This window comes from Brienomyrus brachyistius, chromosome 5 (assembly GCF_023856365.1).
Source record: "Brienomyrus brachyistius isolate T26 chromosome 5, BBRACH_0.4, whole genome shotgun sequence".
Taxonomy (NCBI): domain Eukaryota; kingdom Metazoa; phylum Chordata; class Actinopteri; order Osteoglossiformes; family Mormyridae; genus Brienomyrus; species Brienomyrus brachyistius.
In genome coordinates, this window is record NC_064537.1 from 32,224,436 (window position 1) to 32,247,365 (window position 22,930).

The 22,930-nt window shown below is 39.2% G+C and overlaps 2 protein-coding genes across 6 annotated transcripts; one reads left to right on the forward strand and one right to left on the reverse strand.

The window, feature by feature from the left end:
• Nucleotides 1–725: 725 nt before the first annotated feature.
• On the forward strand, nucleotides 726–8,620 carry ube2z (ubiquitin-conjugating enzyme E2Z). 2 transcript variants are annotated; one of them, XM_049015724.1, is made up of 8 exons: nucleotides 726–1,533; nucleotides 2,198–2,270; nucleotides 2,430–2,617; nucleotides 3,406–3,517; nucleotides 4,392–4,504; nucleotides 5,259–5,349; nucleotides 6,068–6,142; nucleotides 6,579–8,620. In XM_049015724.1, exons 1-8 carry the CDS (start codon nucleotides 1,085–1,087, stop codon nucleotides 6,615–6,617), a joined length of 1,140 nt encoding a protein of 379 aa, XP_048871681.1. In that variant the 5' UTR covers nucleotides 726–1,084; the 3' UTR covers nucleotides 6,618–8,620. The 2 variants fall into 2 exon arrangements, with proteins under 2 accessions (XP_048871681.1, XP_048871680.1); XM_049015723.1 differs by having other exon boundaries at nucleotides 727–1,533; nucleotides 6,068–8,620.
• Nucleotides 8,621–12,176: 3,556 nt separating this feature from the next.
• snf8 (SNF8 subunit of ESCRT-II) lies at nucleotides 12,177–19,959 on the reverse strand. Of its 4 annotated transcripts, none has more exons than XM_049015728.1 (9): nucleotides 19,605–19,959; nucleotides 19,000–19,050; nucleotides 18,230–18,413; nucleotides 17,681–17,819; nucleotides 15,676–15,780; nucleotides 13,485–13,557; nucleotides 13,253–13,394; nucleotides 12,957–13,031; nucleotides 12,177–12,659 (listed from the first exon to the last, which is right to left on the reverse strand). In XM_049015728.1, the coding sequence occupies exons 3-9, from the start codon at nucleotides 18,251–18,253 to the stop codon at nucleotides 12,522–12,524; spliced, it is 696 nt and encodes a 231-aa protein (XP_048871685.1). In that variant the 5' UTR covers nucleotides 18,254–18,413; nucleotides 19,000–19,050; nucleotides 19,605–19,959; the 3' UTR covers nucleotides 12,177–12,521. The 4 variants fall into 4 exon arrangements, with proteins under 4 accessions (XP_048871685.1, XP_048871684.1, XP_048871683.1 ...); XM_049015727.1 differs by having other exon boundaries at nucleotides 18,230–18,437; XM_049015726.1 differs by lacking the exon at nucleotides 18,230–18,413 and having other exon boundaries at nucleotides 12,957–13,028.
• Between the last annotated feature and the right edge of the window lie 2,971 nt (nucleotides 19,960–22,930).

Sequence of the window (22,930 nt, forward strand, 5' to 3'; positions counted from 1 at the left end):
ATTGCTGGTCTGCACATGTGCCAAATTACATCCAAATCGGACCATTATTTCTGGGTGCTTCACTTTTTGTCACTGAGTGTATATAGTTTGATTTCCAATGGTTCATAATGCAGTATAACATCGGCACTCATATAAACCAATAGCCTCCTGATGCTCTGGGGAAATGGGCCCATCTGCCCTCTTTGGGCCCCCATTTCTGTCAGAGATATCAGCTGTGATCCCTCTTACTCAACCTTCTATCACTTATACTTATCGCTTAAATGCATTCAGTTTTAGGTGCTTCATCATTCACCCTAGAAGCAAAATTTGATGTAATTTAAAGACATTAATTAATGAAGTGAATAATTTATTCACCCAATAATAATAGAATAAATTCTATTCCTGTAGCAGCTCTGAAATTTGAAGGCTGAAAAAGTTAATGGGTGCTTTTTTTTAGAATAGATTACAGAAATAAATTTGTCCGAATAGATTTTTTTTTTCCTGTACTATGATTCTTCGTGTCATACATAAATTACGAACTGTACATAATATTATACTAAATGTATATCACCGAAACATAAAATGCTTTCATGAGACGACTGCTAATGAATAGATTATAGCTGTTTATTCTATAAATAGAACCTTATGTGCCGTTTTGTGTCCTTTATCATTGTATTTTACAGTCAGCAAGAAATAGCTGGAAATTAAAGCGCAGAAATTGTCGTTCAGAAAGTAAGCGCTAGAGAGCAGCATTTTTCAAAAAAGGAGGAAGTGATCGCTGGTGGAAAACAGAATGGAAAGAGAAAGTAAAGCTTGTTGCTGGTAGTTACAATTTCGTTGTGAAAAATATTTCAGAAAATCGGTTAACGGTCTTCAATGTCGCGTGATTTTGTCAAAAAATATTTAATTCCTGTTCGGCTTGCTGGATAGGCCAGCCAGCTGTAGGAGCCCTTCCTCTTTCTTCCTCGATACTGTAGTCATCCTCGGTCGCGGTGGGAGCAGTGGGTTAGGCCTGTATCGGGAGATAAAACACTGTTATTGCGAGGTACTTCGCAGCATCGGCTCGGCGTCGTGATACACGGCGAATAAAGGGGATCTGAAGGCCATGGCGGACAGCGCGGCGCAGGAGGTGACAGGTGGAATGGGCTTGACTGCCGGAGCCAGCCAGGGCAGCGGTACACAGCTACCGGCGTTGGGGAATTCTCTGTCAGCGGACTCGAGTGGAAACAGCCCGGCTTCGCCGTCCCCTGCTACGGCTGCCGAGACCGGCCTAGCCGTGATGGCCCCGGGCATTGGAGATATTCCTCTACCGACTATGGGGAGCGGCTTTGGTACCACCATAGGTGTTCTTGGTACCGCAGTGGGCACTGCCATCCTTGCGCCATCAAATGCGGCCCCCGCAGTTCATAATATAGGGCTGGGGGTAACGGGAAGCCCGAACCTGGCCGGGGCAGGTCTGCTGTCTCAGATACACTCTACTTTCTGGGATCCGACCCTAAGTACCGACTGGGATAACGAGAAGCCGTCTCAGCAATGCATTCTCCGGATAAAGAGGTACTGTAAATATTCACGTAAATACTGTGCTGGCTCTTCATGTTTGTGGCTCATGATACCATAAGAGACACCATTTTCCTATGCTTTTTTCATAATAGTTACAAAAGCTATAAAATCATTCCGATTCACGGTGCGACAATTTACGGTTATGTAAAAAATGTTGGTGCCAGTTAAAAGAAAAAGCACATCGAAAAATAAATTGTGTGTTATGCCATTTTATTTTCTAAAATACCGGAAATCTAATCAGACTATATGTGTGATGTGTTTGATTGATTTAAAAAGCAACCTTTAGCGTCTTCCTTACAAACTGAAGCTTTTTTTAATTGGGCTGTTAAAAGGCCTTCAGTCATTGACAGTTATTTGACTTTGGAAGTAGCCTTTCGGAACTACCCGAATTGGCAAAGGAAATGAACAGGGGCAGTTAGAGATGGATAGACAGGGGGGGCTGAGTTTGCTGATGGCAAACTATTCATGACTTAAGCCAATAAATACACGTTATTTGGGTAACCCCCATAAAATAGGCCTAAGGACGCCCCTGATAATGACTTTTTGGTTATTTGTTTTTCCCTTGACGTAGATAGGTGTCTGTCCTACCCGGATGATGAAATATTTTTATTATATATTTTTTTTTATTTTATTTTTTACACATTTATTTCTCTTATAGGGATATTATGTCCATTTACAAGGAACCTCCTCCAGGCATGTTCGTGGTTCCAGATCCTCATGACATGACAAAGGTAAAGATCAGCTGTTCTCTCAGACTGTTTACTGATTTGGAGACTGTCCAGCTGCCAAACTGCTGGGTCGCACTACACTGGCAGAACTTTTGCTTTGTTGCTGCTATCATAGTTTCATGCTTTTAGGTCTGTGTTAAGTTGTATGTCCTTTTTCACCAGATCCATGCCCTGATCACTGGACCTTTCGACACCCCCTATGAAGGGGGGTTCTTCCTCTTCCTGTTTCGCTGTCCCCCCGATTATCCAATACATCCACCTCGGGTGAAACTCATCACCACAGGCAACAACACTGTGCGCTTCAACCCAAATTTCTACCGCAATGGGAAAGTGTGCCTCAGTATCCTCGGGTAAATAACCATATCTGCTTCCACGAGTGTATTTTCACATGTCACCGTGTTTTTGATTGACATGGAAGGAATATACTTTATTTAGTCAGAATTAAATAAACAGTTAAGAAATAAAAGTAGTTTCAGAGTTCAAGGTCATTAATGTTTGTTCAAAGTACAAAAATATTCTTGGAATAATAATCAGCACAAAAAAAACAATAGATAACTGCAGCTCTGCTACTGGAATTCCTAATAAGACAGTGTCAGTTGCTGGAGATTTTTCCAGTGAACACCATTGTGATAGACACCTCTGTCACAGTTTGTGGAACTTGTCAACGATGACAGGATCTCTTTATTAAAACTATTTCCTCTTGGCAATGCTAATGAATGGCAGTTTTTCATAACTGAAATCAAGCGCAGTTGAGTATAAAGTTCTTCAGGGTGTCACCACTTGTCCTTTACTCAAGAACATTAAATGTCAAGGTGGAACTGTATGACATTATTAAGCTCAAAAGTCAATTACATAATATGCTGACATGTATCATCCTACACAGTTAGTGTTCAGTACATTTTATTCTTTTACACAAGCTTATAGCATCTTAACTGAAAAGCAGACTTTCATCACGAACACTGCCTCACCACTGCATTCCAGTTGGAGTTGCTGTAGACCTCTCATGTAGCAAACACTCACCCAAACACAAGAAGATCTGTGAGGTACATCATGTTCTGTTTAACCTAGTTTCTTTTTATATTATGATTTAATTTATATAGTTGAAATGTCCCTTTCCCTGTTCTATGTCATTTTGCAGGACATGGACTGGTCCGGCATGGAGTCCAGCCCAGAGCATTTCCTCTGTTCTGATCTCCATTCAGTCCCTTATGACAGAGAACCCCTATCATAACGAGCCTGGCTTCGAACAGGTGTGCAGCCGGGCTAAACTTCTTGACAATTATAAACATGTCTATCATACACAAAACTTTACATTGTGCCAAATGCCGACAGGTAATGAATGCTACTGTACAGTTTGGGGCTTTGCAAGTCCCTGAGCTAAAAAGGGAGAAGACTCAGCTTGTAATAAGGTTTTAAAAGCCAATGAAAACTTGCAAGTAGGGGTGCAGGATATCCCATCATAATTATATGGCATATGCCCAATGATCACCTGGGCTTTGGACAGCGGGTGAAACAGTCCAGACGCTGGTGTTTTTGTACTATATGGACAATTACTTTTTTTGGTGAGCAGATTAGTAGTGCACCAAAAATATTGCTGAGACGTGTTTTTTGATGCCCAAAAGTTAGTAATCTATATAGATTCGGTGTATCTTTAATAACCTTGTCAGACTTTAAACTGCAAGGAGTATCTGTGACACCGCGGGATTATCTATGATATCTCCTGTTTAAAAGATGCTGTGGCTTTTGATCTGTCCTTTTCCTCATAGGCACGTCAGTGCTTTATACCAAGCAGATTAATATTACCAAATATTAATTATTATTATTAGCAAAACAGTCATTTGTGGCAGGCTCCGCTAACACAATTTAATAAACATAAGGACGTGCTGAATTTATACAGATTACTAAATTTGGGCGTCGCAATACACCTCTCTAATTAGGCGTATTTCTAATCTGCTTACCAAATTGTGGGCATAAGTAAACGACCATATAGTACAAAAACACCAGCGACCGGACTAATGTTCCACCCGTCCTCTTATTGCGCATGCGCCATGTGATCTCAGTTACACCGCAGTGTGAAATCATGCAGCCCTATTCTCAAGTTCTGAGCTCGTGTGTCTGTCACAGGAAAGACACCCAGGCGACAGTAAGAACTACAATGAATGCATCCGCCATGAGACGATGCGAGTGGCCGTGTGTGACATGCTCGACGGGAAGTGCCCCTGCCCCGAGGCCCTCTGGTAAGTTTTCTCTTACCCGTATTTTAAAAAACAAAGCAGCAAAAGAATGCAGAACGATGGCAGGCTCTCTGAAAATTGCCATTGAAGGGTTTATTGCCTCTAGCACAACTTCCATTACGTCTCTAAGTGGTCTTGTTCTAATAATTCTCTCTGCCGGAATGTTTGTCTATGAAAGTTCTCTTACATCTGTTAATATAATTAGGCCCTTGCTAAAGTTAGCTGTGTAAAAATTAAATTTATACAAGTTAAATAACTGTACTTAATCCCCTTGGGGAAAATGAGTAGTTTTTGCCTATCACCTCTTATTCATCATGAGAGACACTGACACATTAATGCACAGGTCAGGCAATTTTGGGGTTTAGAGCACCGGTATCAGCCAATGTGCAGTATCCCTGGATGCTGAGTAATATCTGGGTGATGTTACTCTGCTGACCACAGTCTGATCTTCCAGACCTTGCCTTCTGAATGGCATTATCTTCACTTTGGATAAGTGTCTGCGGAATTAAATAATGTAATGTAGCTTTTTCTACCTTCACCTGTTTGCATATTCAGTGAATACAAACATATATTTCCCCCATTTTCTACATACAAAGACATTCATGCACATGTGTATGATAAAAGTCATTCATGGGGAAGTTATTGCCGGCTGTTTGCTGTCACTCATTTTCTTGACCGTAAACCTCCAAACCATTTTAGAGGTTTGTGGTGGTACTTGTGCTTTCCTGTTGGAATATATGTGTTACTTTTGTTATAGGAGTGTAATGGAAAAGTCCTTCCTGGAGTACTATGACTTTTACGAAAGTGTGTGCAAAGAGCGCCTACATCTCCAGGGACAGACCATGCAGGTAACATGGCTTCAGTTTCAGGTTTACAGTAAGTCAGTATAACGTTTAGAGGGCTATAATGTGCTAATGATAAAGGATAGCAACTTTCAAGTTAGGTTACAGAGTAAATAAATACTTCATCATACTGATATTATAACCATTGCTATAGTTAAGATTAGAAAAATACTGTGCAAACAATTTACTGTTATTCATTGTTTCCAGGAAATGCCAATAACTCAAAAATTATAATACTACTACTAATAATAATAGTAATATAAAATAGTAAATTACTAACCAGCCTGAATTAGTGTTTATGTGTGAGAGAGTATTTAGGAATTGCAAAATGAGACATATTTAATCAAACATCTGAATCATTAAACGGAAGTTATGAAGGTGAAGTCTTTTACGCTGAACTCAAAATGGTGAAATTAATTTTTCTGGGTCCTCCTAATCTCAGTGATTAGTAGAAGCACTTTATCTTGGTGCAGTTATTTGTAGTTGGTATTATTAATTATTTTTTTTGCTTTAGCACACCGTTGTCATATCTTTAGGTCTCTGTTTGAAACTTTCCTCATACTATTCTCACATTTTGGCAACAAAATACTCCATGCAATAAAAAACGCATTAACTTGTTAACCTTACACATTGATGCGTTATATTTCACTGATATAAATAAATTGAATGTGTATTCATGTTTAAAATAAAATATGGTTTTGCTTATTTTGTTTGTTTCTTGGAGGACCCATTTGGAGAAAAACGGGGCCATTTCGACTACCAAAGCCTGCTGGTGAGACTCCAAGCCGTCCAGCAGCGGGTACGTGAGAAATGCCAGATGGAGGACAATGACGCTGATACGGACTCTGACACCAGCTCCTCTGGCACAGACCCGGATAGCCAGGGCAGCTCCAAGCTGTAACCCTGGGCCGACACGTGAACTAACCCCAACTCCTGCGGAGCGCTTGATACTCAACTTTGCTGTGGATCTGGGAGATGCATTCTTCTCCATTCATGGAAACTTTAACATAAACAAAGCAAGGGTTCTGTGAGTTCTGTGGGTTCTGGACGAAGATTCATTTTTAAGAGCTGGACAGGTTTAGGTAATAATAAAAAGAACAGTTCCTGTACACCAACAGGCAATGGTTTCTGACTGGCAATAGACAAGAGGCGCATCTATATCTTTGTACTGTTTGGTTGTCTTCATTCAGCACCTGCTCTGTCGTTCTCACACCAATGATATCTCATGCTTCCAGAAGGAGATTTCTAAGGACACAGTGATGGCAAGAACGTGAAGGAGGGACTGGATATGCGTCCTGCTCATCATGGTTCCTTATGATGGATTTCAGACCAGTGGATTAATACAGAAACTTAATATGGTAGACCTTTCTGCATCTGCTAGATTGTCTAAGATGTACTACCACTATTAGGAACTGCTATTTGATAGCATTTCTTTGGGTTGATGGAGCAGTCATGTTCCATAGAGTATGGTAAGTCTTACGTGGAAGAGTTTTAAAGTGAGATACATTACAAGCACACACCCAGTCCTGTGTCTTGCAATTCTAGTGTGTGTGTGCGAGTGGATTTTTCTTTAGGAGTTAATAGTTTGGAATCAGTTTTTGTATCATGAGAAGGATTATAATTCAAATGGCAAAACAGTGCTAATAAATACCTATATATATATATATAAAGTTCTGAAAGATTAAAGATGGTGTAAAAAGGTTAAAAATCACATTTGTAATAATTAGATATTTACCTGGATAAAGTTTAATGGAAAGATAAGGCTTCACGGATATACATATTATCAGTTTGTGGATGTTTTCCGGGGCTGAGATTCCATCCTGTGTTTTGATAGTTTGCAGTGCCAGCTTCTCTAATGTAAATACCTGGAGGAGTTTTGTAAAAAAAATAATAATAATAATAATAATTACTAAACATGAATCTTACCCACCTGTTATGTATAATAAGAAACCTTGTAATGGGGAAATATTTTGATTGAAAACAATGGCTGCCCTTGGTTTAGCAAGCTGAATTGCAGCGATGCATAGGACGAAGCCGTATGACTGGTTTCTGAAAATGATTCTAGGCAGCACAGTTGTATATAGAATACTTCTTTAGAATGGTTGTATCTGCAACCTGTTGAAATGTGATCATTCAGTTCTTCATGTCTCAGGGGACACGGTGGATGGTCTTTTTGTGCATGGAGATATTTAGATTGATTTTCTTTTTCTGTTTTTTTTTTCATTTTCAATGTACAAATTGTCTTTTGAAGTTTTGCATCCTCTCAAAGTTTAAATGTCATCTGCTCCCAATCAAGGCTATAACTCTCTTCACTATTGCGGGTGGTAGATGTTGCATTTTAAGCTCCGCAATGCTGGTGTTTTAATCTTCAAGCTATCACAACGTAAATTCAGTCCAATAATGTCAAATAAAAATAGGCTGTCTTGCTAATTTTGTCTTTTAAATAAGCACCAGATTTAGACTTTTGGGCTAATACAAATTTAAAACAAAAAATACGATATACAATTATCGAGATTAATTCGTGTTGAAATTCACATAAATTTTTTCCGGCAATTCATATTCTATTTCGTCTATATGACTTGATTATCGGGTCCATATATTTGGTCTTCAAATAATGCTGTTTATGCATGTGTTAATAATTATTTGGTTAGGCAAAGCAGAACTTAACCAGAATGGTCAGTTTGTATTTGATTCTTCACCTTTCCAAGAACAGAGATGCCCAGATGCCAGCATGCTTTGCACCAGTGATGACACAAGTATTATTTTCATAAAATAAAGGGGCTGGTGCGCTTTAATTAATGGAATATGAAACATTAGACCAACGTATATGACTACAGCAATGAACTGGACTGTTATAACAAACTTTAACTGACATCTCTCATTAAAGTGCCTATTTTGGAATTTCCTGATGCAAATGGAAGCCTTTACAGAAGGTTGTTTATTTTTGTGTCTTGATCTTCCTCATCTTATATGTTCTCTCGTCCTTTATTCATATGACAGCAGAGGGTGGTACTACAAGGTAATGAACTAGCAAATTGCGATTATTCATGTTAAACAGTAGATGGTTAACATAACGCAGAATGCAGTTCCGCTAAAGTGGGATTTGGCAGTTTTGTAAGAACTCTGGAAGAACTGGCCAGTGTTGTCACATTGTCCAAGTGCTGTGAGGAATCTAAAAATTTGCTGTACTTGTCCAAGTTTAGAAATGTGAACTACTCAAAACCAGGTTATTGTTGGTGAAGTGGAAATATTAAAGGAGCCAAATATGCATTGAAAAGTGAGTAAATCCACGATTGTCTGGCTTTTACTTGCTGTGCTTTCTGCTTCCACCTTGCCTCAGTTTAAATTCATATCATATTAATGTTATATAATATTTATGTGTGTGGTGTAGGGGCTCAGTGGGTAGCACGGTGGTCAGCTCCAAGTTCACACCAACCCTACAGAGAAGTAGTTATGGAAAATGGGTGGGTTATTATAGATACATTTCTTTGTGATTCTGCACTCTGAACGTCTCTGTAGCTTGTGACAGAATGATACACAAGTAGGTCAGATTGATAACTTTATGGTTATGTTATGCACACCTAGATTCTACTTTTAATCTTTTTTGTGTGGCAGTGGTACATAGTTAAACCATTTAAACTTTTATATAATATAAATTTATAATAAATAAATATGTATTATATTATTTTAATATCTAAAATATTAAGATAATGTTTAAAAATGGGAGAACTGGCTTACATAAATATGACGTTTTTGCGTTGGAGTTTAGACTAGTTCTGTAGTGCAATTGAATATGTATAACGTGGCAGTAGCAAATTATTATTATTATTTATTGCATACATAATACAATGTGACACCGACCCAACGTGTGGTCTCCCGCCCCCCAAATGAGGGACAGAGGGAGACACAATCACCAAATTTCTGTGGCAGCTGTTGCTAACGTTCCTGTGGAGTCGTCAGTAGATCATTGCCAGGCTCCATGTGATCGTCCACTACTTCTAATCTGCTGCTGCTCTATGCCTGGGCCTGGACAGGAATCCGGTAGCCTGCCCCTTGTCACATCCATTCCTTATCAAATTGATGGCTAAGGATGAAACAGCGGCTTATCTCACAATAATACTGTGGGGATGGAGTGCGGTTGCACCAGGACAGGACCTGTATCCTGGCTCCATATCTTATGCGGGAGATACAGGCTATCAACCACTCCCTACTCTAGATGGAGTCAGAAGAGTGATGGCCTGAAGGCAGAGTTACTGGCTCAGTCAAGCCTTTCTCCCATCACTGTGGTGTTCCATTTTCACAGCTGGAGTTATCTGCCTCAGCCAGATTTGTTATTCTTCATCTGGTGCAGTGCTGGCAGTAGGCGGTGGAAAAGGTCACTATGGACCTGTTTGTGAGGACTGTCTCATGCCGAAGTGCCATTCATCTGCCAAGTGGAGCCAGCAACCCCTGCTGAGATGGCTGACATGGCCAAACTGGGTGGCCACTTCCTAGGTACTGCTACGGTAAGCTGGGGCCAAAGAGGGGGCTCTGTGTAGCTCAGCAGGTTAGGACTTTGTGCCTATGATTAGAAGCTTACTGGTTCAAATCCCAGGACCAGTAGACTTATGCTACCATTGGGTTCCTGAGCAAGGCCCTTAACTCCATTTGCTCCATGGGTGTTGCACACTTGCTAACCCTGCACTGTAGCCACCCCACCCCAAAACCTGCTCTCACCAGTATACAGCATGTGTGTCATTCATGGAGAGCAACATGGGATAAGCAAAAGGGATGGAGAAACAGCTATGATGCTCCAGCAGGAGCCTCAAGGTTTACTGAATTTAATACTGACTTTAAAATGTATACAGTTGAATGTATGAATTCAAAATTTACTTATTACTGAAAATGCAGTTTTTTTTCATAGGTGAGTTCTGGTTTCCAGTAGAGCTGCATATAGGTTAAATACAACAGTAGTAATTAAATTATTATGGCAAATTTCAAACGGCATGGTAAATACCGACCAAATGCATAAGTGGTATATTGACAACAGTATGCAATGCAATGCGGTAGCTGGATATATGTAGGTCACCTGATGGCTTGGGAAAAGAAAGTCTCTGAAACAGGTCGCGCGGTTGTTGATGCACCGGCAGTGCTTTCCAGAGGGCAGGAGTGTGAAGAGGGCGTGACCTGGGTGGCTGGCAGGCATCCATGAAGTTGATCTCTCCACGGGAAAGGCGGATTGTTCAAACAGTACTTCTCATTAGGAAAATCATTTCCCACTATGCACTACACCTTCGCAGCAAAAAACAAAACGATCAATTTCGGACGCGCGATCACATGACGTTTTCGGCTGTTTTTTAATTATTCTGTCGCATAAGTGACGTCATCAACGCGGTGTGTTTATGACCCCTCCCCACCATTGAAAAAAAATCGTTTTGAGAGAATTACCGAGGAGGAGGTAGGATGTGACGTTGAGGGGATGCTAATTTTACCTTGGTAGATACTTGGAACACTGAAGGAGCTGTGTTTTTGTAAATCCTGTAAAACGCAGATTTTCAATGAAAAGATCCAACGAAATCGACTCTTAACAACGTCAACAGCAATGTACTTAGCAACTAGCCAAATCAACTGCTTTTCTGTGTTCACTGATGTGTATGCTTTCACTCCTTGATGAATTTTACTATATTGGGATACTTTGCCCATTGTTATTTGTACCTTTGTTAATAATAAAATAATAATACAGGTATAAGCACCAGCAATACTGGATCCCTATAAAGAGGAAAGCATTTTCTTTAAAGAAATGAGAATGTATTCCAAGAATTGTGCCCGTCCATCTTTCATAACTGTTTATTCAGTTTAGGGTTATCGCACACCTTGAACCTGTCCCAGGCTTGGTATTCCCTGGATGGGAGGCCAGCTCTTCAGTGACAAACGTTTATTATGCCCAGTTTAGTGACGTTTGCTGGAAGAAATCTGTGCAAACAAATGGAAATGTGCAAACCCCCTGGGGATAGACCCAGTGCAAAACTGCACAGGATGAGCAGTTATGGAAAACAAGGGATAAAAACAAAATTGGCAATATAATAATCATTTTCCATCCATCTTGCATAAGCACAACACATGGTCAGAGTGAACCTGAAGCTTCTCCCAGGAAGCACAGGGCACTATTGGCAGTAGTGGATCCATCTCAACCTCATGCATATTTTTGGTCGCAAATACACCATGGAACATGGAAGCACAAGGATAAGTCAATAACAGCCCACAAGTCAGGAGGTGCGAGCAAAGAATTCAGGTGTGAAAAAGATGAGTTCATGGGGCAGGTGCACATTAGCTATGCAGAAGAAACAGCTGTGATATTTCAAGCAATGATCAGGGAACTCCGCAGCTTGGTCCCATAACTGAGACTGTGTTGTCTTAATCAATCTTGTCCGTGCATCTGCTTAATTCTTGAGGAAACACTTTACACTTATAAATTATGTACAGACACTCCTCTGCTTATGAACTTTCAGACATATTAACAAAGAGGACTGTAAGTCCAAATTATGTTCATTGGGCTCCTATTTCCTGTCCACAACAAATATTTTTTCTGCACACCAATTCCATCTAGTACAACTTCTGGCCGCTACTCCCACCGTGCAGCAGTGTAGCGTGCGTACTGCCAGCATCCTAGTTCTTAGTACTTGCATATACCATTAAAATGATGTTCAATAACGACTTCCGAACATATCAAGTTACGAACACCCATTCGTATCTCATTCGTAAGTAGAGGAGCATCTATAATTGTTTTAAAGCTTTTTCCTCTTAAAATAAATCGAGTTTGCAGTTTGTATACCTCACACTGCAGCTCAGAATGCTTCCTCCATTAACATGTTTATTGAACAAAGGGAGAGAGAAGGTTAAAATGTTAATCCTTTGCCTGTTTGTACAAAAACATGAAAACTGAAATTGAGTACAAAATGTTTGCTATCAACTTTAATCTGCAGCTAAAATAAAACTAAATGAATTTTAAAAATTATATAACATTCACCATGTTTTGTTCAGTTAATTAGAAATATATATCTAATATGAAAAAAAAACACGTGTGTGTATATATAATATATACATATATATCATTCGGGATACATTGAAAATCTTTTCACAAGCAGAAAATAACCTTTTTTCCATTTGAACTTCCTTCCAATTTGCTAAAACAGACTATTTCAGGGGACCATCTGATTGGCCTCCTCAGGTGTGACATCTTGCGAGGACAGCTCAGAGAAGAGGGCAGGAAGCCAATACTGAGATTCCCCCGAAGCTTGGGTGTCCAGCCAGGCCAGACCTTCTTTCAGCAGGTGGTCCTAAAAAGGAGGTCAAGGCAGCAAACCGGGCTTAAGCATCGACCAGATACTGAAACACGTTTTGTGATCTCAGGTGGCACTAACTTAATATTTGTACATCCTTATAAAAAAAATAACCTGAAAATGAACTCTCATCAGACTACTATGCTTATCTTCTATATTGCATCCAAGAAGATTACAGCGCTAACACTCCTTAAACAACAGTAGAGACAAATTCATTGTACAGCCTGTAAGCCATGTCTATAGAATGACTTTTGCTCTAGCCTGTTCCATTCATCAGTCTAAGTCTCCACCTACCAGAACATGGCTGGCCCGCTCCGTTTCCCACTTCAGGCTTTCCTTGATCTCACTCACTGTCACATAGCCCTTCTTCTGTTGAAGAAAAAAAGAAATGAATCTACTGCACTTGTTCTTCAGATCTTCTTCGACAGTTTCAACTTCCTTTGTTTTAGATAATGAAATGTGGTTCACTTGGCACTCCAACAGTTAAGGGAAATAGGTCTTTAATACCCAAATTCACTTTCAGCTAGGAGTATTTATAAAATGCTTCAGTAAATAAAGACTGGAGACTCTTATTCTGTAATCCCACTTACCTCAGCAAGCTGCAAGACTACAGTATGATCCATGTTCAGTTCCGCTGGGACTGACTGTACGAGGTAAGATCCTCCCACGGGGATCATCCCGAAGCCATTGCCCATGGCCTTTAGCTTCTTGATGGCTCGTACCAGGTCATCCCTGTGAGACAATCCCTTACTCTGTCTGCCTTATCAATACCCGTTTTTTTGCGTAAAAAGTGTAACAAGGCAGCTAGTAAACAGTACTCACTGGCTGACATCCTGAGCAAACTTCCCCCTTCCCTTAAGTACTCGTTGATGGAGTTCATCCAAAGTAATGAGTCCTGAAACAGGAACAGAAAAATTAATAACACATCATTATGTTAAACAGTTCAAGACAAAATTACTCTTAGAGACACCTGAGACTGCACATTCAGTTATAGTAACAGCTAATCAAATCAAATTAGTTTATTATACCCTAAGTGAAGGCCTATCCTGGATGGGAAGGCAATCCATTGCAGGGTGTTCATAAGTGGTCATGTACTCACTCACCATACTGGTGATCTATCACTCTATGCTACATTACAGAGAATAGGTATTTCAAGAAAATGCATTCCTCAATAAGATGTAAATTTAAAATGTGTACAGGGCATTTCAATAGTAGTTAAATCCTCCCATTGATGCCACATTGTCTGAGATGATAAAAGTTACAATGAGCTCTCCATAATTTTGTGGTTATAGCAGCAACAGCTAGGCCTGTCACAACAACAGTTTCCATTGGCTGATGTATTATCCCAGAAAAAAAATGAGATAAACGATATTATTCTCATTTTTAAATCATTTTAAGCCACTGATAATAATAATAGTATAATAATGCATGTATAGCCTTTCAAATAGCAATGAACTTTTAATTCTTAAGAATATACAGACATTGTAATGTCAAAAGGATTGGTGTGCGAGTGTGCCCTGCAATGGGCTAGTGCCCAATTCTGGGTTGTTCCCTGCCTTGTGGCCGTAGCCTCTTGGATAGGCTGCGGACCTCCTTCTACTCTAAATAGGATAAGAAGTCACAGAAAATGGATGGACGGATGTAATGTCAAAAAATGTAAATATCCTAAATAAATGAAACATAAAAAATAGATAAAATGGACTCTACCGCTCTGTTAACAAAAACTGCATTATACATGAAACATTTGGCACAGGAATCTATACAGTCATTCATTCCTTTACGGACAATATACCGCCAACCCAGATTTGCAGAGTGACCTCGATCGTTTATTGGCCAGGGGAAAAGTAGCAGGAAGTCAGAAAAAAATCAGACCAAAGATTGTATATAAATACCTTTTTCTACCATCTATGCTCGAATGATAACCAGAATGGATAGCGGATTTGAAGAACGGTTGAATGAGAAAGTCCGGAAAATACCATCATCTATGATTCATCGCTACAGGATTATAAAGACTCCCAGATGGCTACAAACTTAAAATACGTTTGTACTGCAACACGATATACCTCTGTATGTCTGGCAGTGTCACTAGCATTTTGATTTATTAATATAGTTTTTATATTTTTTTATTTTCATTTCTAGTTTATTTTTAGGTATGGTTTCATCCGTTTTTATTTTTAAATGTAATTGTTATACATTTTACTTTACACTTTATTAATATTTCTCGGGGTAGACAAAGTTACTGGACTTTTCTTGCTACCACAAAATGTTGCGATGTGGCACTGTTTGCTATTTCTACAGTTTAAGTTCTTTACACAAGAGGGCCAAAGATACAAAACTTCACTTTAGCTAAATAGCATTTAAAAGTAACAGTAACAATAAGTACTGTACATTAGTTATTTTTACCTCATTTGGTTTCAGGACCAATATTTATAGATTTTGTCTAGTCTTAGTTTTATTTTCGTATCTTATTTTACGTTAATGTTTTCATTAATAATTATAACTTTGCCTTGTGTACTGTAAGTACATCGTTTTAGTAAAATTCTTATTTATTCTTCATATATCTGACTTCAGAGCTTTCCCATATACACTGGGACTGGGGCAGCAGCAGCGTTACAGGCTAAAAAGTGGGGGACGTTCATTGTTATGTAAACACAATTTGCCAATATGGAGGTCAGACAAAAATGATCAAAGTTATGTCCATGTATGGTGCGATAAGTCGATAGGCCTGTCATGAAAATTGTGCTAACAGCTACAAGTGTTAAGTAAAGATTCTATCAGCTTTACACATCAAAAAGGTTTGTTTAAGCTCTTTTAAATTATCTAGGGATAATGTCTGGGATATAGACAACAGTCACATTTTGCCTTGTTTATGGGAAACCAAAACATCAGTCTTTGAAGTTATTCTGAATAATGCACATTCAACAAAAAAAAAAACTAACGACACCACATTTTATCCAATTCCAGCAGGGGGCATATGGGCATAACAAAGAAGAAAAAGAAATAGAGCGCTCACCTCCGTTTCTGTGTTTCAAGGCCAAACACACTTCAATGATCTGCACTCCAAGCTCATAATAGAAATCCCCGACGCCAAGCATTTCTGACCAGAACCCTTTACCCGCTGTTCAACATACAGAAATATGTCAGCAGTTAGAAGAGCAAGTCAGATGTACTTGTGAAAACCACATTGTACGTGGAGAATTAGTGCCATTAAGATTTAATGCACTAACAGGCTACACCTGTCTTCACATTCCATACAAGCTGCTGTATACAGGCAGCTATATTTTAAGGAGTTGAGCAAAGGATGGCAAATCTGTAGGTTGTAAATCATTGGCCCCAAGGCAATTTGATCACAATTATTTAGGATACAACTAGGTGCTTCGGAAATCTTTCATTTCTATCACAATCTGATTATTCGATTCTTTACTGAAAAAATTATAAAATATTAAATATACACGATTAACGGAATACAAAGAATCTCCATCCATCCATCTTCTGAAACCACTGATTCCCAACTAGGGTCGCGGGGGGTACCGGAGCCTATACTGGGAACAATGGGCGCAGGCGGGAACCAACACTGGGCAGTCGGCAACACACCGCAGGGCGCACACACTTACACAACTACAGGGCCAATTTAGACACACCAATCAACCTATCCTGCACGCTTCTGGGTACAAAGAATCAGAAAACATACATATATTTTTTATTGTTATAAAAGAAAGAGAACATGCTAGCGTAAAATTGTGAAAAGGCTAACTACTGAACTATACAGAATAAAATCATTAAAAGGAAGTGCTACCTGATTGGGGGGAGGGGGGAGAGTGGATTGGACAGATTTCGTAAGTAACAGTTTCCATTCTACAAAATAAAAACTAAAAAAATATGTGCTTTGGAAGCATATAGTTTATTTATGGAAGTTCACTGCCCCCTTCCAAAACCCCCAACGTTCCATGGCCATGGAATAATCGCCAAGGATTGGGAACCCCTATTCTCAGCATCGATCTGGAGACTGGGCCAAATCAGTACTGTTAATTGTCCTTCCCTTCATGACTCGTTCTAGAGTCATTTTGCATTTTGGGTTATCCTCTTGATAAAGAATTGAAAACTGCCAAATCAGACATGAAGCTGATGGCATTACATGCTCATGTACATGTAGACATGCTGGTTGACATTATTTAGCAGGGATATAGGAAAGACCATCAACACCAAAGCGACCCCAGATCATGACACTGAATCCTCCATGCATTATTAGTGGGTCCCATGCATGCAAATCTCATGTGCTCACTATTTGAGCCCTACAGTCAGTTGTAAACAAATATGGCCAAATATTTTGACTCATTAGTCCATATGATGTATTCTCCTGTCAACTGACAAGAATATACGAGTTACAAGTTAAAAAGGTCAGACACACTGAAACCGAACAGTACTATATTTGAAATTGTTTGGCAAAGCACTTGGGTTTATGAGAATACAGTGGTCAATGAATAAAAAAAGAATGGAAAAACGTGTTATAGACCTTGAAAAGGTAAATGCAATTATCTACTTAAAACTGTAAGGCTTAAGACCATGTAAAGCCCATTGCAGAAAGTGAAAAACGGGTCAATACTGCAGCTGGCATGGATTCATGCTAAGGTTCTGCCGATATCAAAAAGTGAAATTAACTTTCTTTTAGTAGTGTGTCATTAAACGACTCAAAGTACATAGAAAGAGTGCCATGTTGACTAAAGGAATATGTCCATCAATGTATCTGCTGCGGACATATCCGGTACAGGACACATACCCAGGCCTGCACCTTGTGCAGAACCTTGACTAAGATTAGCATATGGAAGATGAATGGATGGATTGCTTCAGTGTTCATTGGTAGGGGACCAAATATTTAAAAAGTTGAGCTAAATTTTGGAAACCTGAGCATTTTTTGTCAAAATAATACACGTATAACAGATTGTTTAAAAAAAATCCTTATACTTCACTTCTATCAGCTTGCACACGCACTCTGACGAAATCAGGAATATGGATCTTACAGGCTAGAGGGTCCACTCCAATGGTAGCGCACATTTCCTGGAACTGCACACGAAACTGGGAGTTTTTCCGGATCTCCTGCTTATGCTTACTGGCAAACTCTTCTAAGTGGGTTTTGAAGGTTTCCAGCTGTTTGGACATCTAGAAAGAAACACAATGTTTAATAATATTTTGCCTATACCAACATACATCTCAGCTGAAGACCTACACACAATTCAAAATATAACAGAGTGTAAAGACCAATTCATACTTCAAATTTCCACGTGCACTTTCAGGCTGAGGACAGTCATGTGTGCCAAAGCTTGTGTTCATACTACATTTGGCTGCAGATGTGGATGGTTGTGGTCGGTACATGCATACAGCAGTAATGTGCCATCGAACCAGGAGAGGGCAGATGTATTGCAACAAACACAAATACAAGCAATGCAGTGAAACAGGTGAACTTTTATGAACAGTTTTCAAGTTGTTATAGTTTGGCTTGGGCAGTATTACATTAATATGGCATACCGTGATATTTTGAAATCTTTACGACAAGATTATCAAGGACCCACCCACGGCTCAGCGATTTTTATCATGAAGATTTCAAAATGCCAGAATAGTGTTGCTTTAGCAGTGCCCGTTGCAGTGGTAGAGTATGTGTCATTCTTTTAAGCTGAGAAGTTCCACGTTGCCACATCGCCAACTTCAATCTTCCAGTCAGCAGCCCCACAATGTCAGCCATTCAAGTGCAACTTCCTGGTGGGAATTTTGAGTTTCTGACTTGGATGGTCAAACAAGACAAGCACCATTGTTAACTCCCTTTTGAAATAAGAACATTGCAAAAAATCCTTGATAGTCGTCTACAAATTCCTTCTTTGCAACTCTTTCACTTATATTATGGAGCAGCCTTCACACTCTACAGCCAGAACTTCTCCACTGTGCTGTGAAATGGCCTTCTTTACTATTCCAACCATAATAGTTTCAGTCACTTGCCCTAGGTGTCTGTCGGACTGCGTGTGCATTGCTTTATAGTTGGGCTTGGTGAGAATATACCAATACTGACGTTCACAGGGTCAGTACACTAGGCAATTACATCCCCTGTTATTTACTTTAGTGAATTGTCCCCTTAAAACTACAACCCCCCCAAGTGCATTATTCCACATCCTCCAAATTTCATCCTTTGCCTGCAAAACCAGTTGGGTATGTGACAAATTTCCCTACTCTGTTGTTGCTGTCCACGGCAAGTGTTCCACCAGGAATACATCCTACGGCCTAGATTAGCACATATGAGTTGCTAGTTTAAAAAATTACTGAGAAACTGCACAAAAGTATGCCGACTAACCTGTGCAATCTGATCTTCTGCAAGGACCGTTCCTCTTTCTTTATACTTGGCCTGAAAAAAATAAATGAATCGGAAAACACTGCCGTTACTTTTATTCTAATAATCACGTATGTACACCTACGGAAACGCATAAATCATGCATAAATCATGTACACAGTCGATTATCAACGCTTAACGAAAACATTCACTGCCATAATCGTTTTGGCAAATAAATCGCATTATAAAAGTATTGCCGCTAAACAGCCAGTAACTTCTCTCAATCCATTTCATCTGTTCATTTCACATTCTCCTCATCTATTCATTCAATACTATTGCCTGTTTGCATACTCGTCCCACCAAATCAGGCGTTTAAATGTAGCCTATATGTTTGCCTCATATTTTATGTCTTATGCGTGTATGTCTTACCTATTTATATTCGATTGTATTTATTAGTTATTCACACTATGATCAATTGGGAAAACAATTTAATCTCGTTACATGACTCATATTGTCCTGAAAACCGTCGAATGGCTGGTTATTTTGCCACCAAGACGATGCTGAACTGGCTGTCCTTAGACCTCGAACGAAATATGCTGTCGGTGTGGAACGGGCTGCAGGTTGATTACCTCTGCCAGCTTTTTCTTGGCTATAGCGCCGGCTCCCACACCTCTGCGGTGCATCTTGACCGTGCTCCGCAAACCTCACACTCAGCCCGTACGGCAGACACCCAATATTTTGATCTGTCAATATCAATTCAGCCTCCTCTTACAATGGACAGACCGATTGATACCAGATCATTTAAAAGACGACCGATCCGGGCCGCTCTGCACAGTTGCCGTATATACACTGCCTTGACGCTGCAGATTGTTAACCGAGTAACTACAAATATCACATCATTTTATCTGAAAAGTTCGCCTCTTGAAAACAGGAAGTCGGTATACTCCTCTTCCTGGTGCTCGTAGTACATACGGATGATTTCTTCCTGTTGTAAGAGGTGACCAGCACAAAATCACCGAAGAGCTATTTTTATAGCGCCCCTTTGTGGTTCGTCTGCTTCCTCCATATTATTCGGAATAGAGCATAAAAACTCACGGTCTCACCTGGTTGGTGGAAACAAAACCTTGGTCTGGATTTTCAACTTCTGGACCTGAAATGTCCAACCCTGCTGTTTATCCAGTACAGTGTGCACTGTACTGGATATGGATATGTACATGTGCCTTGTGCCTTGTCCCGCCCAGGGTAGACCACACATCAATTCATTTCACTGCATATCTATACACTTACCAAAAGGAAACACTGCAACACAAGAGGAACACATGCACACTGCACACAGACTGGATTTGAACCACCAGTATTGAAAGTATGAGACATGTGTACATGTATCTGTGATGATGTCTAGCATAATGATATTGATTTCAGTCAGCATGGTGACTCAGGTGGTAGTTTGCATGTTCTCTGTTTGTTTTGCAGGATTCCTTTAACAATCCAAAAACATCTATTTAGGTGAACAGGCATTGTCCAAAATGTGTGATCATATAAAACATCATTTGTTATATATATATATATATATATATATATATATATATATATATATATATATATATATTATAACTCTGGTTTCCCCCCACAGTCCAAAGACATGCTGAGGCTAACTGGACTTGCTAAATTGCCCAGGACCCAGTAGGATAAGCGGTTTGGAAAATGGATGGATGGATGTTCATGCACCCTGACAAGGACTTTTATCCTGTTGAGGTTCTGCCTGGGCTTTGTACTGCTTGGGATAAGCTCATTTTCCCCGACAAGGATAAAAGACTTGAAGGCAGTTTATCATGTTTGTGCTTTTCAAGCCCTGAAGTGTGTCTATATTAATTGTTAGGGTATATTAATGACTTGTACTGTGACTTCTATCACATCTGGAAGTCCACTGCAGTACAAAGAATATATAATCCAATCCAATTATCAGATGGCCAATCATTAGAGCAGTCTAAATAGTTCATTCATTTTACATACCTCCTTCTCCTATGCAGGGTTGCATGGGTGCAGTGATTATTCTGGAAGCAAGGGGTACAAGACAGGGAATTACCCAGAAAGGGACTCCAACCCATCACATCTATAGCCAATTTGGCAACTCCAGTTCACCTTAGCAATTGGATAAAAGCCCACAATGATACAGGGAGAGCATGCAAACTGCACGCACAAGCAGAGCCAGGGCAGACACTCGAACACTGCTTTCCAGTGGTGAGAAGCACCCATGCTAACCACAGCATCACCTGCATACTTAAACAAACCACTTAAAATCAATCATCAAACAATATGTGTCAAGTTAATGCCAAAAACTCTATTGAAATATTTAACATAAAAAATTAAAAACATCAGCCTTTTCTGACTTAAATTACACATAAATTATTTGAATTGTTTTATTTCTTATCACATTTTGTTTGTGACTCAGCTGATTCATCCTTTCAGAAATTGATTACATGAAAATAATGCAATTTATTTCTGAGCTGTTACTACAGAATTCCATGCAATATGTTCGCTAACATTCCTTCCATTGTTACTGGTTATAGTTGTCTATTATTTATCATAACTGTCTATTAAGGTCTAAATGTCTTTTAACAGTCTACTTGTGTGTATTCAGCTACTGTAAACCTGCAACTACCTTCTGGATTGATAAACCATCTACCTATAAGAGAACTTATAATATGTAATATATTTATAATCAGCCTAAAAATAGTACCAACTAGGACAAACAAACCAACTCCACTGAGTTTCACTGACTTCACCCTCTTAATTTCTATCCCAGATTCTCTGTTCCCTAACCTTATTCGGTTCCATTTCACCATTCTCCATTACAAAACGTCGTAATCCTTTAAATCAATCTCTCATGAACTGCCAGTCACTGCTCATCCTCTCAATCCACTTAGATACATCTATCTCTATACTTTCAAATCCACCTAACCACCATAGCATCCTACACAGTGATTTTCTTCCTTTACTTATTTAAATTTAAATTCACCATTCAAAAAGAATCAGTCAATGCCAGTGCTGATTTTTTTCTTGATCCCTACAAACTCTTAGGGGTCGTTTACTATGTTTAAAATGTAAATATATTATCACTGTGATAATGGTAACTGTGGAGTTCAGATCCAGTTTTTAAAATTCCATCTATTGACATCAAATCCATTCACTGACTGTTATTTCCGCTGTTCAAGATGATATAGAGCCCAACCTTGGCAACACATAGTATCTTCTGGGTATACTATGTCACCCCATCATAATGCATTAGCACACGCATACGCGTTGTGATAGTATAGCCATTGCAAATGATCCCGGTCTCTGGAATATGGAATGAAACTTTATTAACAGGGGGAAAATGTGTAACAATACGGTATAGTATCCTCTTTTAACATTGGGGATGTGTGCTTCAGTTTTCAATCCAATTTCTTAATCGGGAAATATTTTATTTGTGGAACATTGCAACAAATAATTGCTAATACAAGTATGCAGACACATCACGTTATGCCTAATATACGTTTTGAAGTATGCGTATCGCTTCTTCTAGATGCTTCAAAGCCCACTTTTGAAGTACATACAAAAGATGTAAAATCAAGTCGAATTAAATATGGCGATTTAAAATGTTCCTCAGCAATTTTGACCTAGACATGAATAGGAAACTGATTGTAGGTAAACTGACGTATTCATTTCATATTTTTAAATCCTTTTTTAATTTATATAATATTTATTTATCGTTAGAAATAAGTTGTTCAATATGTTATTCATAATCGGTTTTTGTTCGAGCACTTAATTGCTGTTGGTTCGCTGATATTCAGAAAAAAATTGTGCACGTGCAGATTGTGCAATGACAATATCTTTGATATCAGCATTGTTTTTCCTTATCGTACGGAAATGTTTTTATTACAATGGAATACTTATTTGCTACAGAATAATGGGA

Excerpts from the sequence above, each read along its gene's own strand:
- ube2z (XM_049015723.1), top strand. The coding sequence starts at position 1,085 with ATGGCGGACAGCGCGGCGCAGGAGGTGACAGGTGGAATGGGCTTGACT. Across the intron at positions 2,618-3,405 it reads GTGTGCCTCAGTATCCTCGG|GACATGGACTGGTCCGGCAT; the intron begins GTAAATAACCAT and ends GTCATTTTGCAG. Across the intron at positions 3,518-4,391 it reads ACGAGCCTGGCTTCGAACAG|GAAAGACACCCAGGCGACAG; the intron begins GTGTGCAGCCGG and ends TGTCTGTCACAG.
- snf8 (XM_049015725.1), bottom strand. The coding sequence starts at position 19,658 with ATGCACCGCAGAGGTGTGGGAGCCGGCGCTATAGCCAAGAAAAAGCTG. Across the intron at positions 15,781-17,680 it reads TGGAGTGGACCCTCTAGCCT|CGGGTAAAGGGTTCTGGTCA; the intron begins GTAAGATCCATA and ends TATGTTGAACAG. Across the intron at positions 13,395-13,484 it reads TTTGCTCAGGATGTCAGCCA|GGATGACCTGGTACGAGCCA; the intron begins GTGAGTACTGTT and ends ATTGTCTCACAG.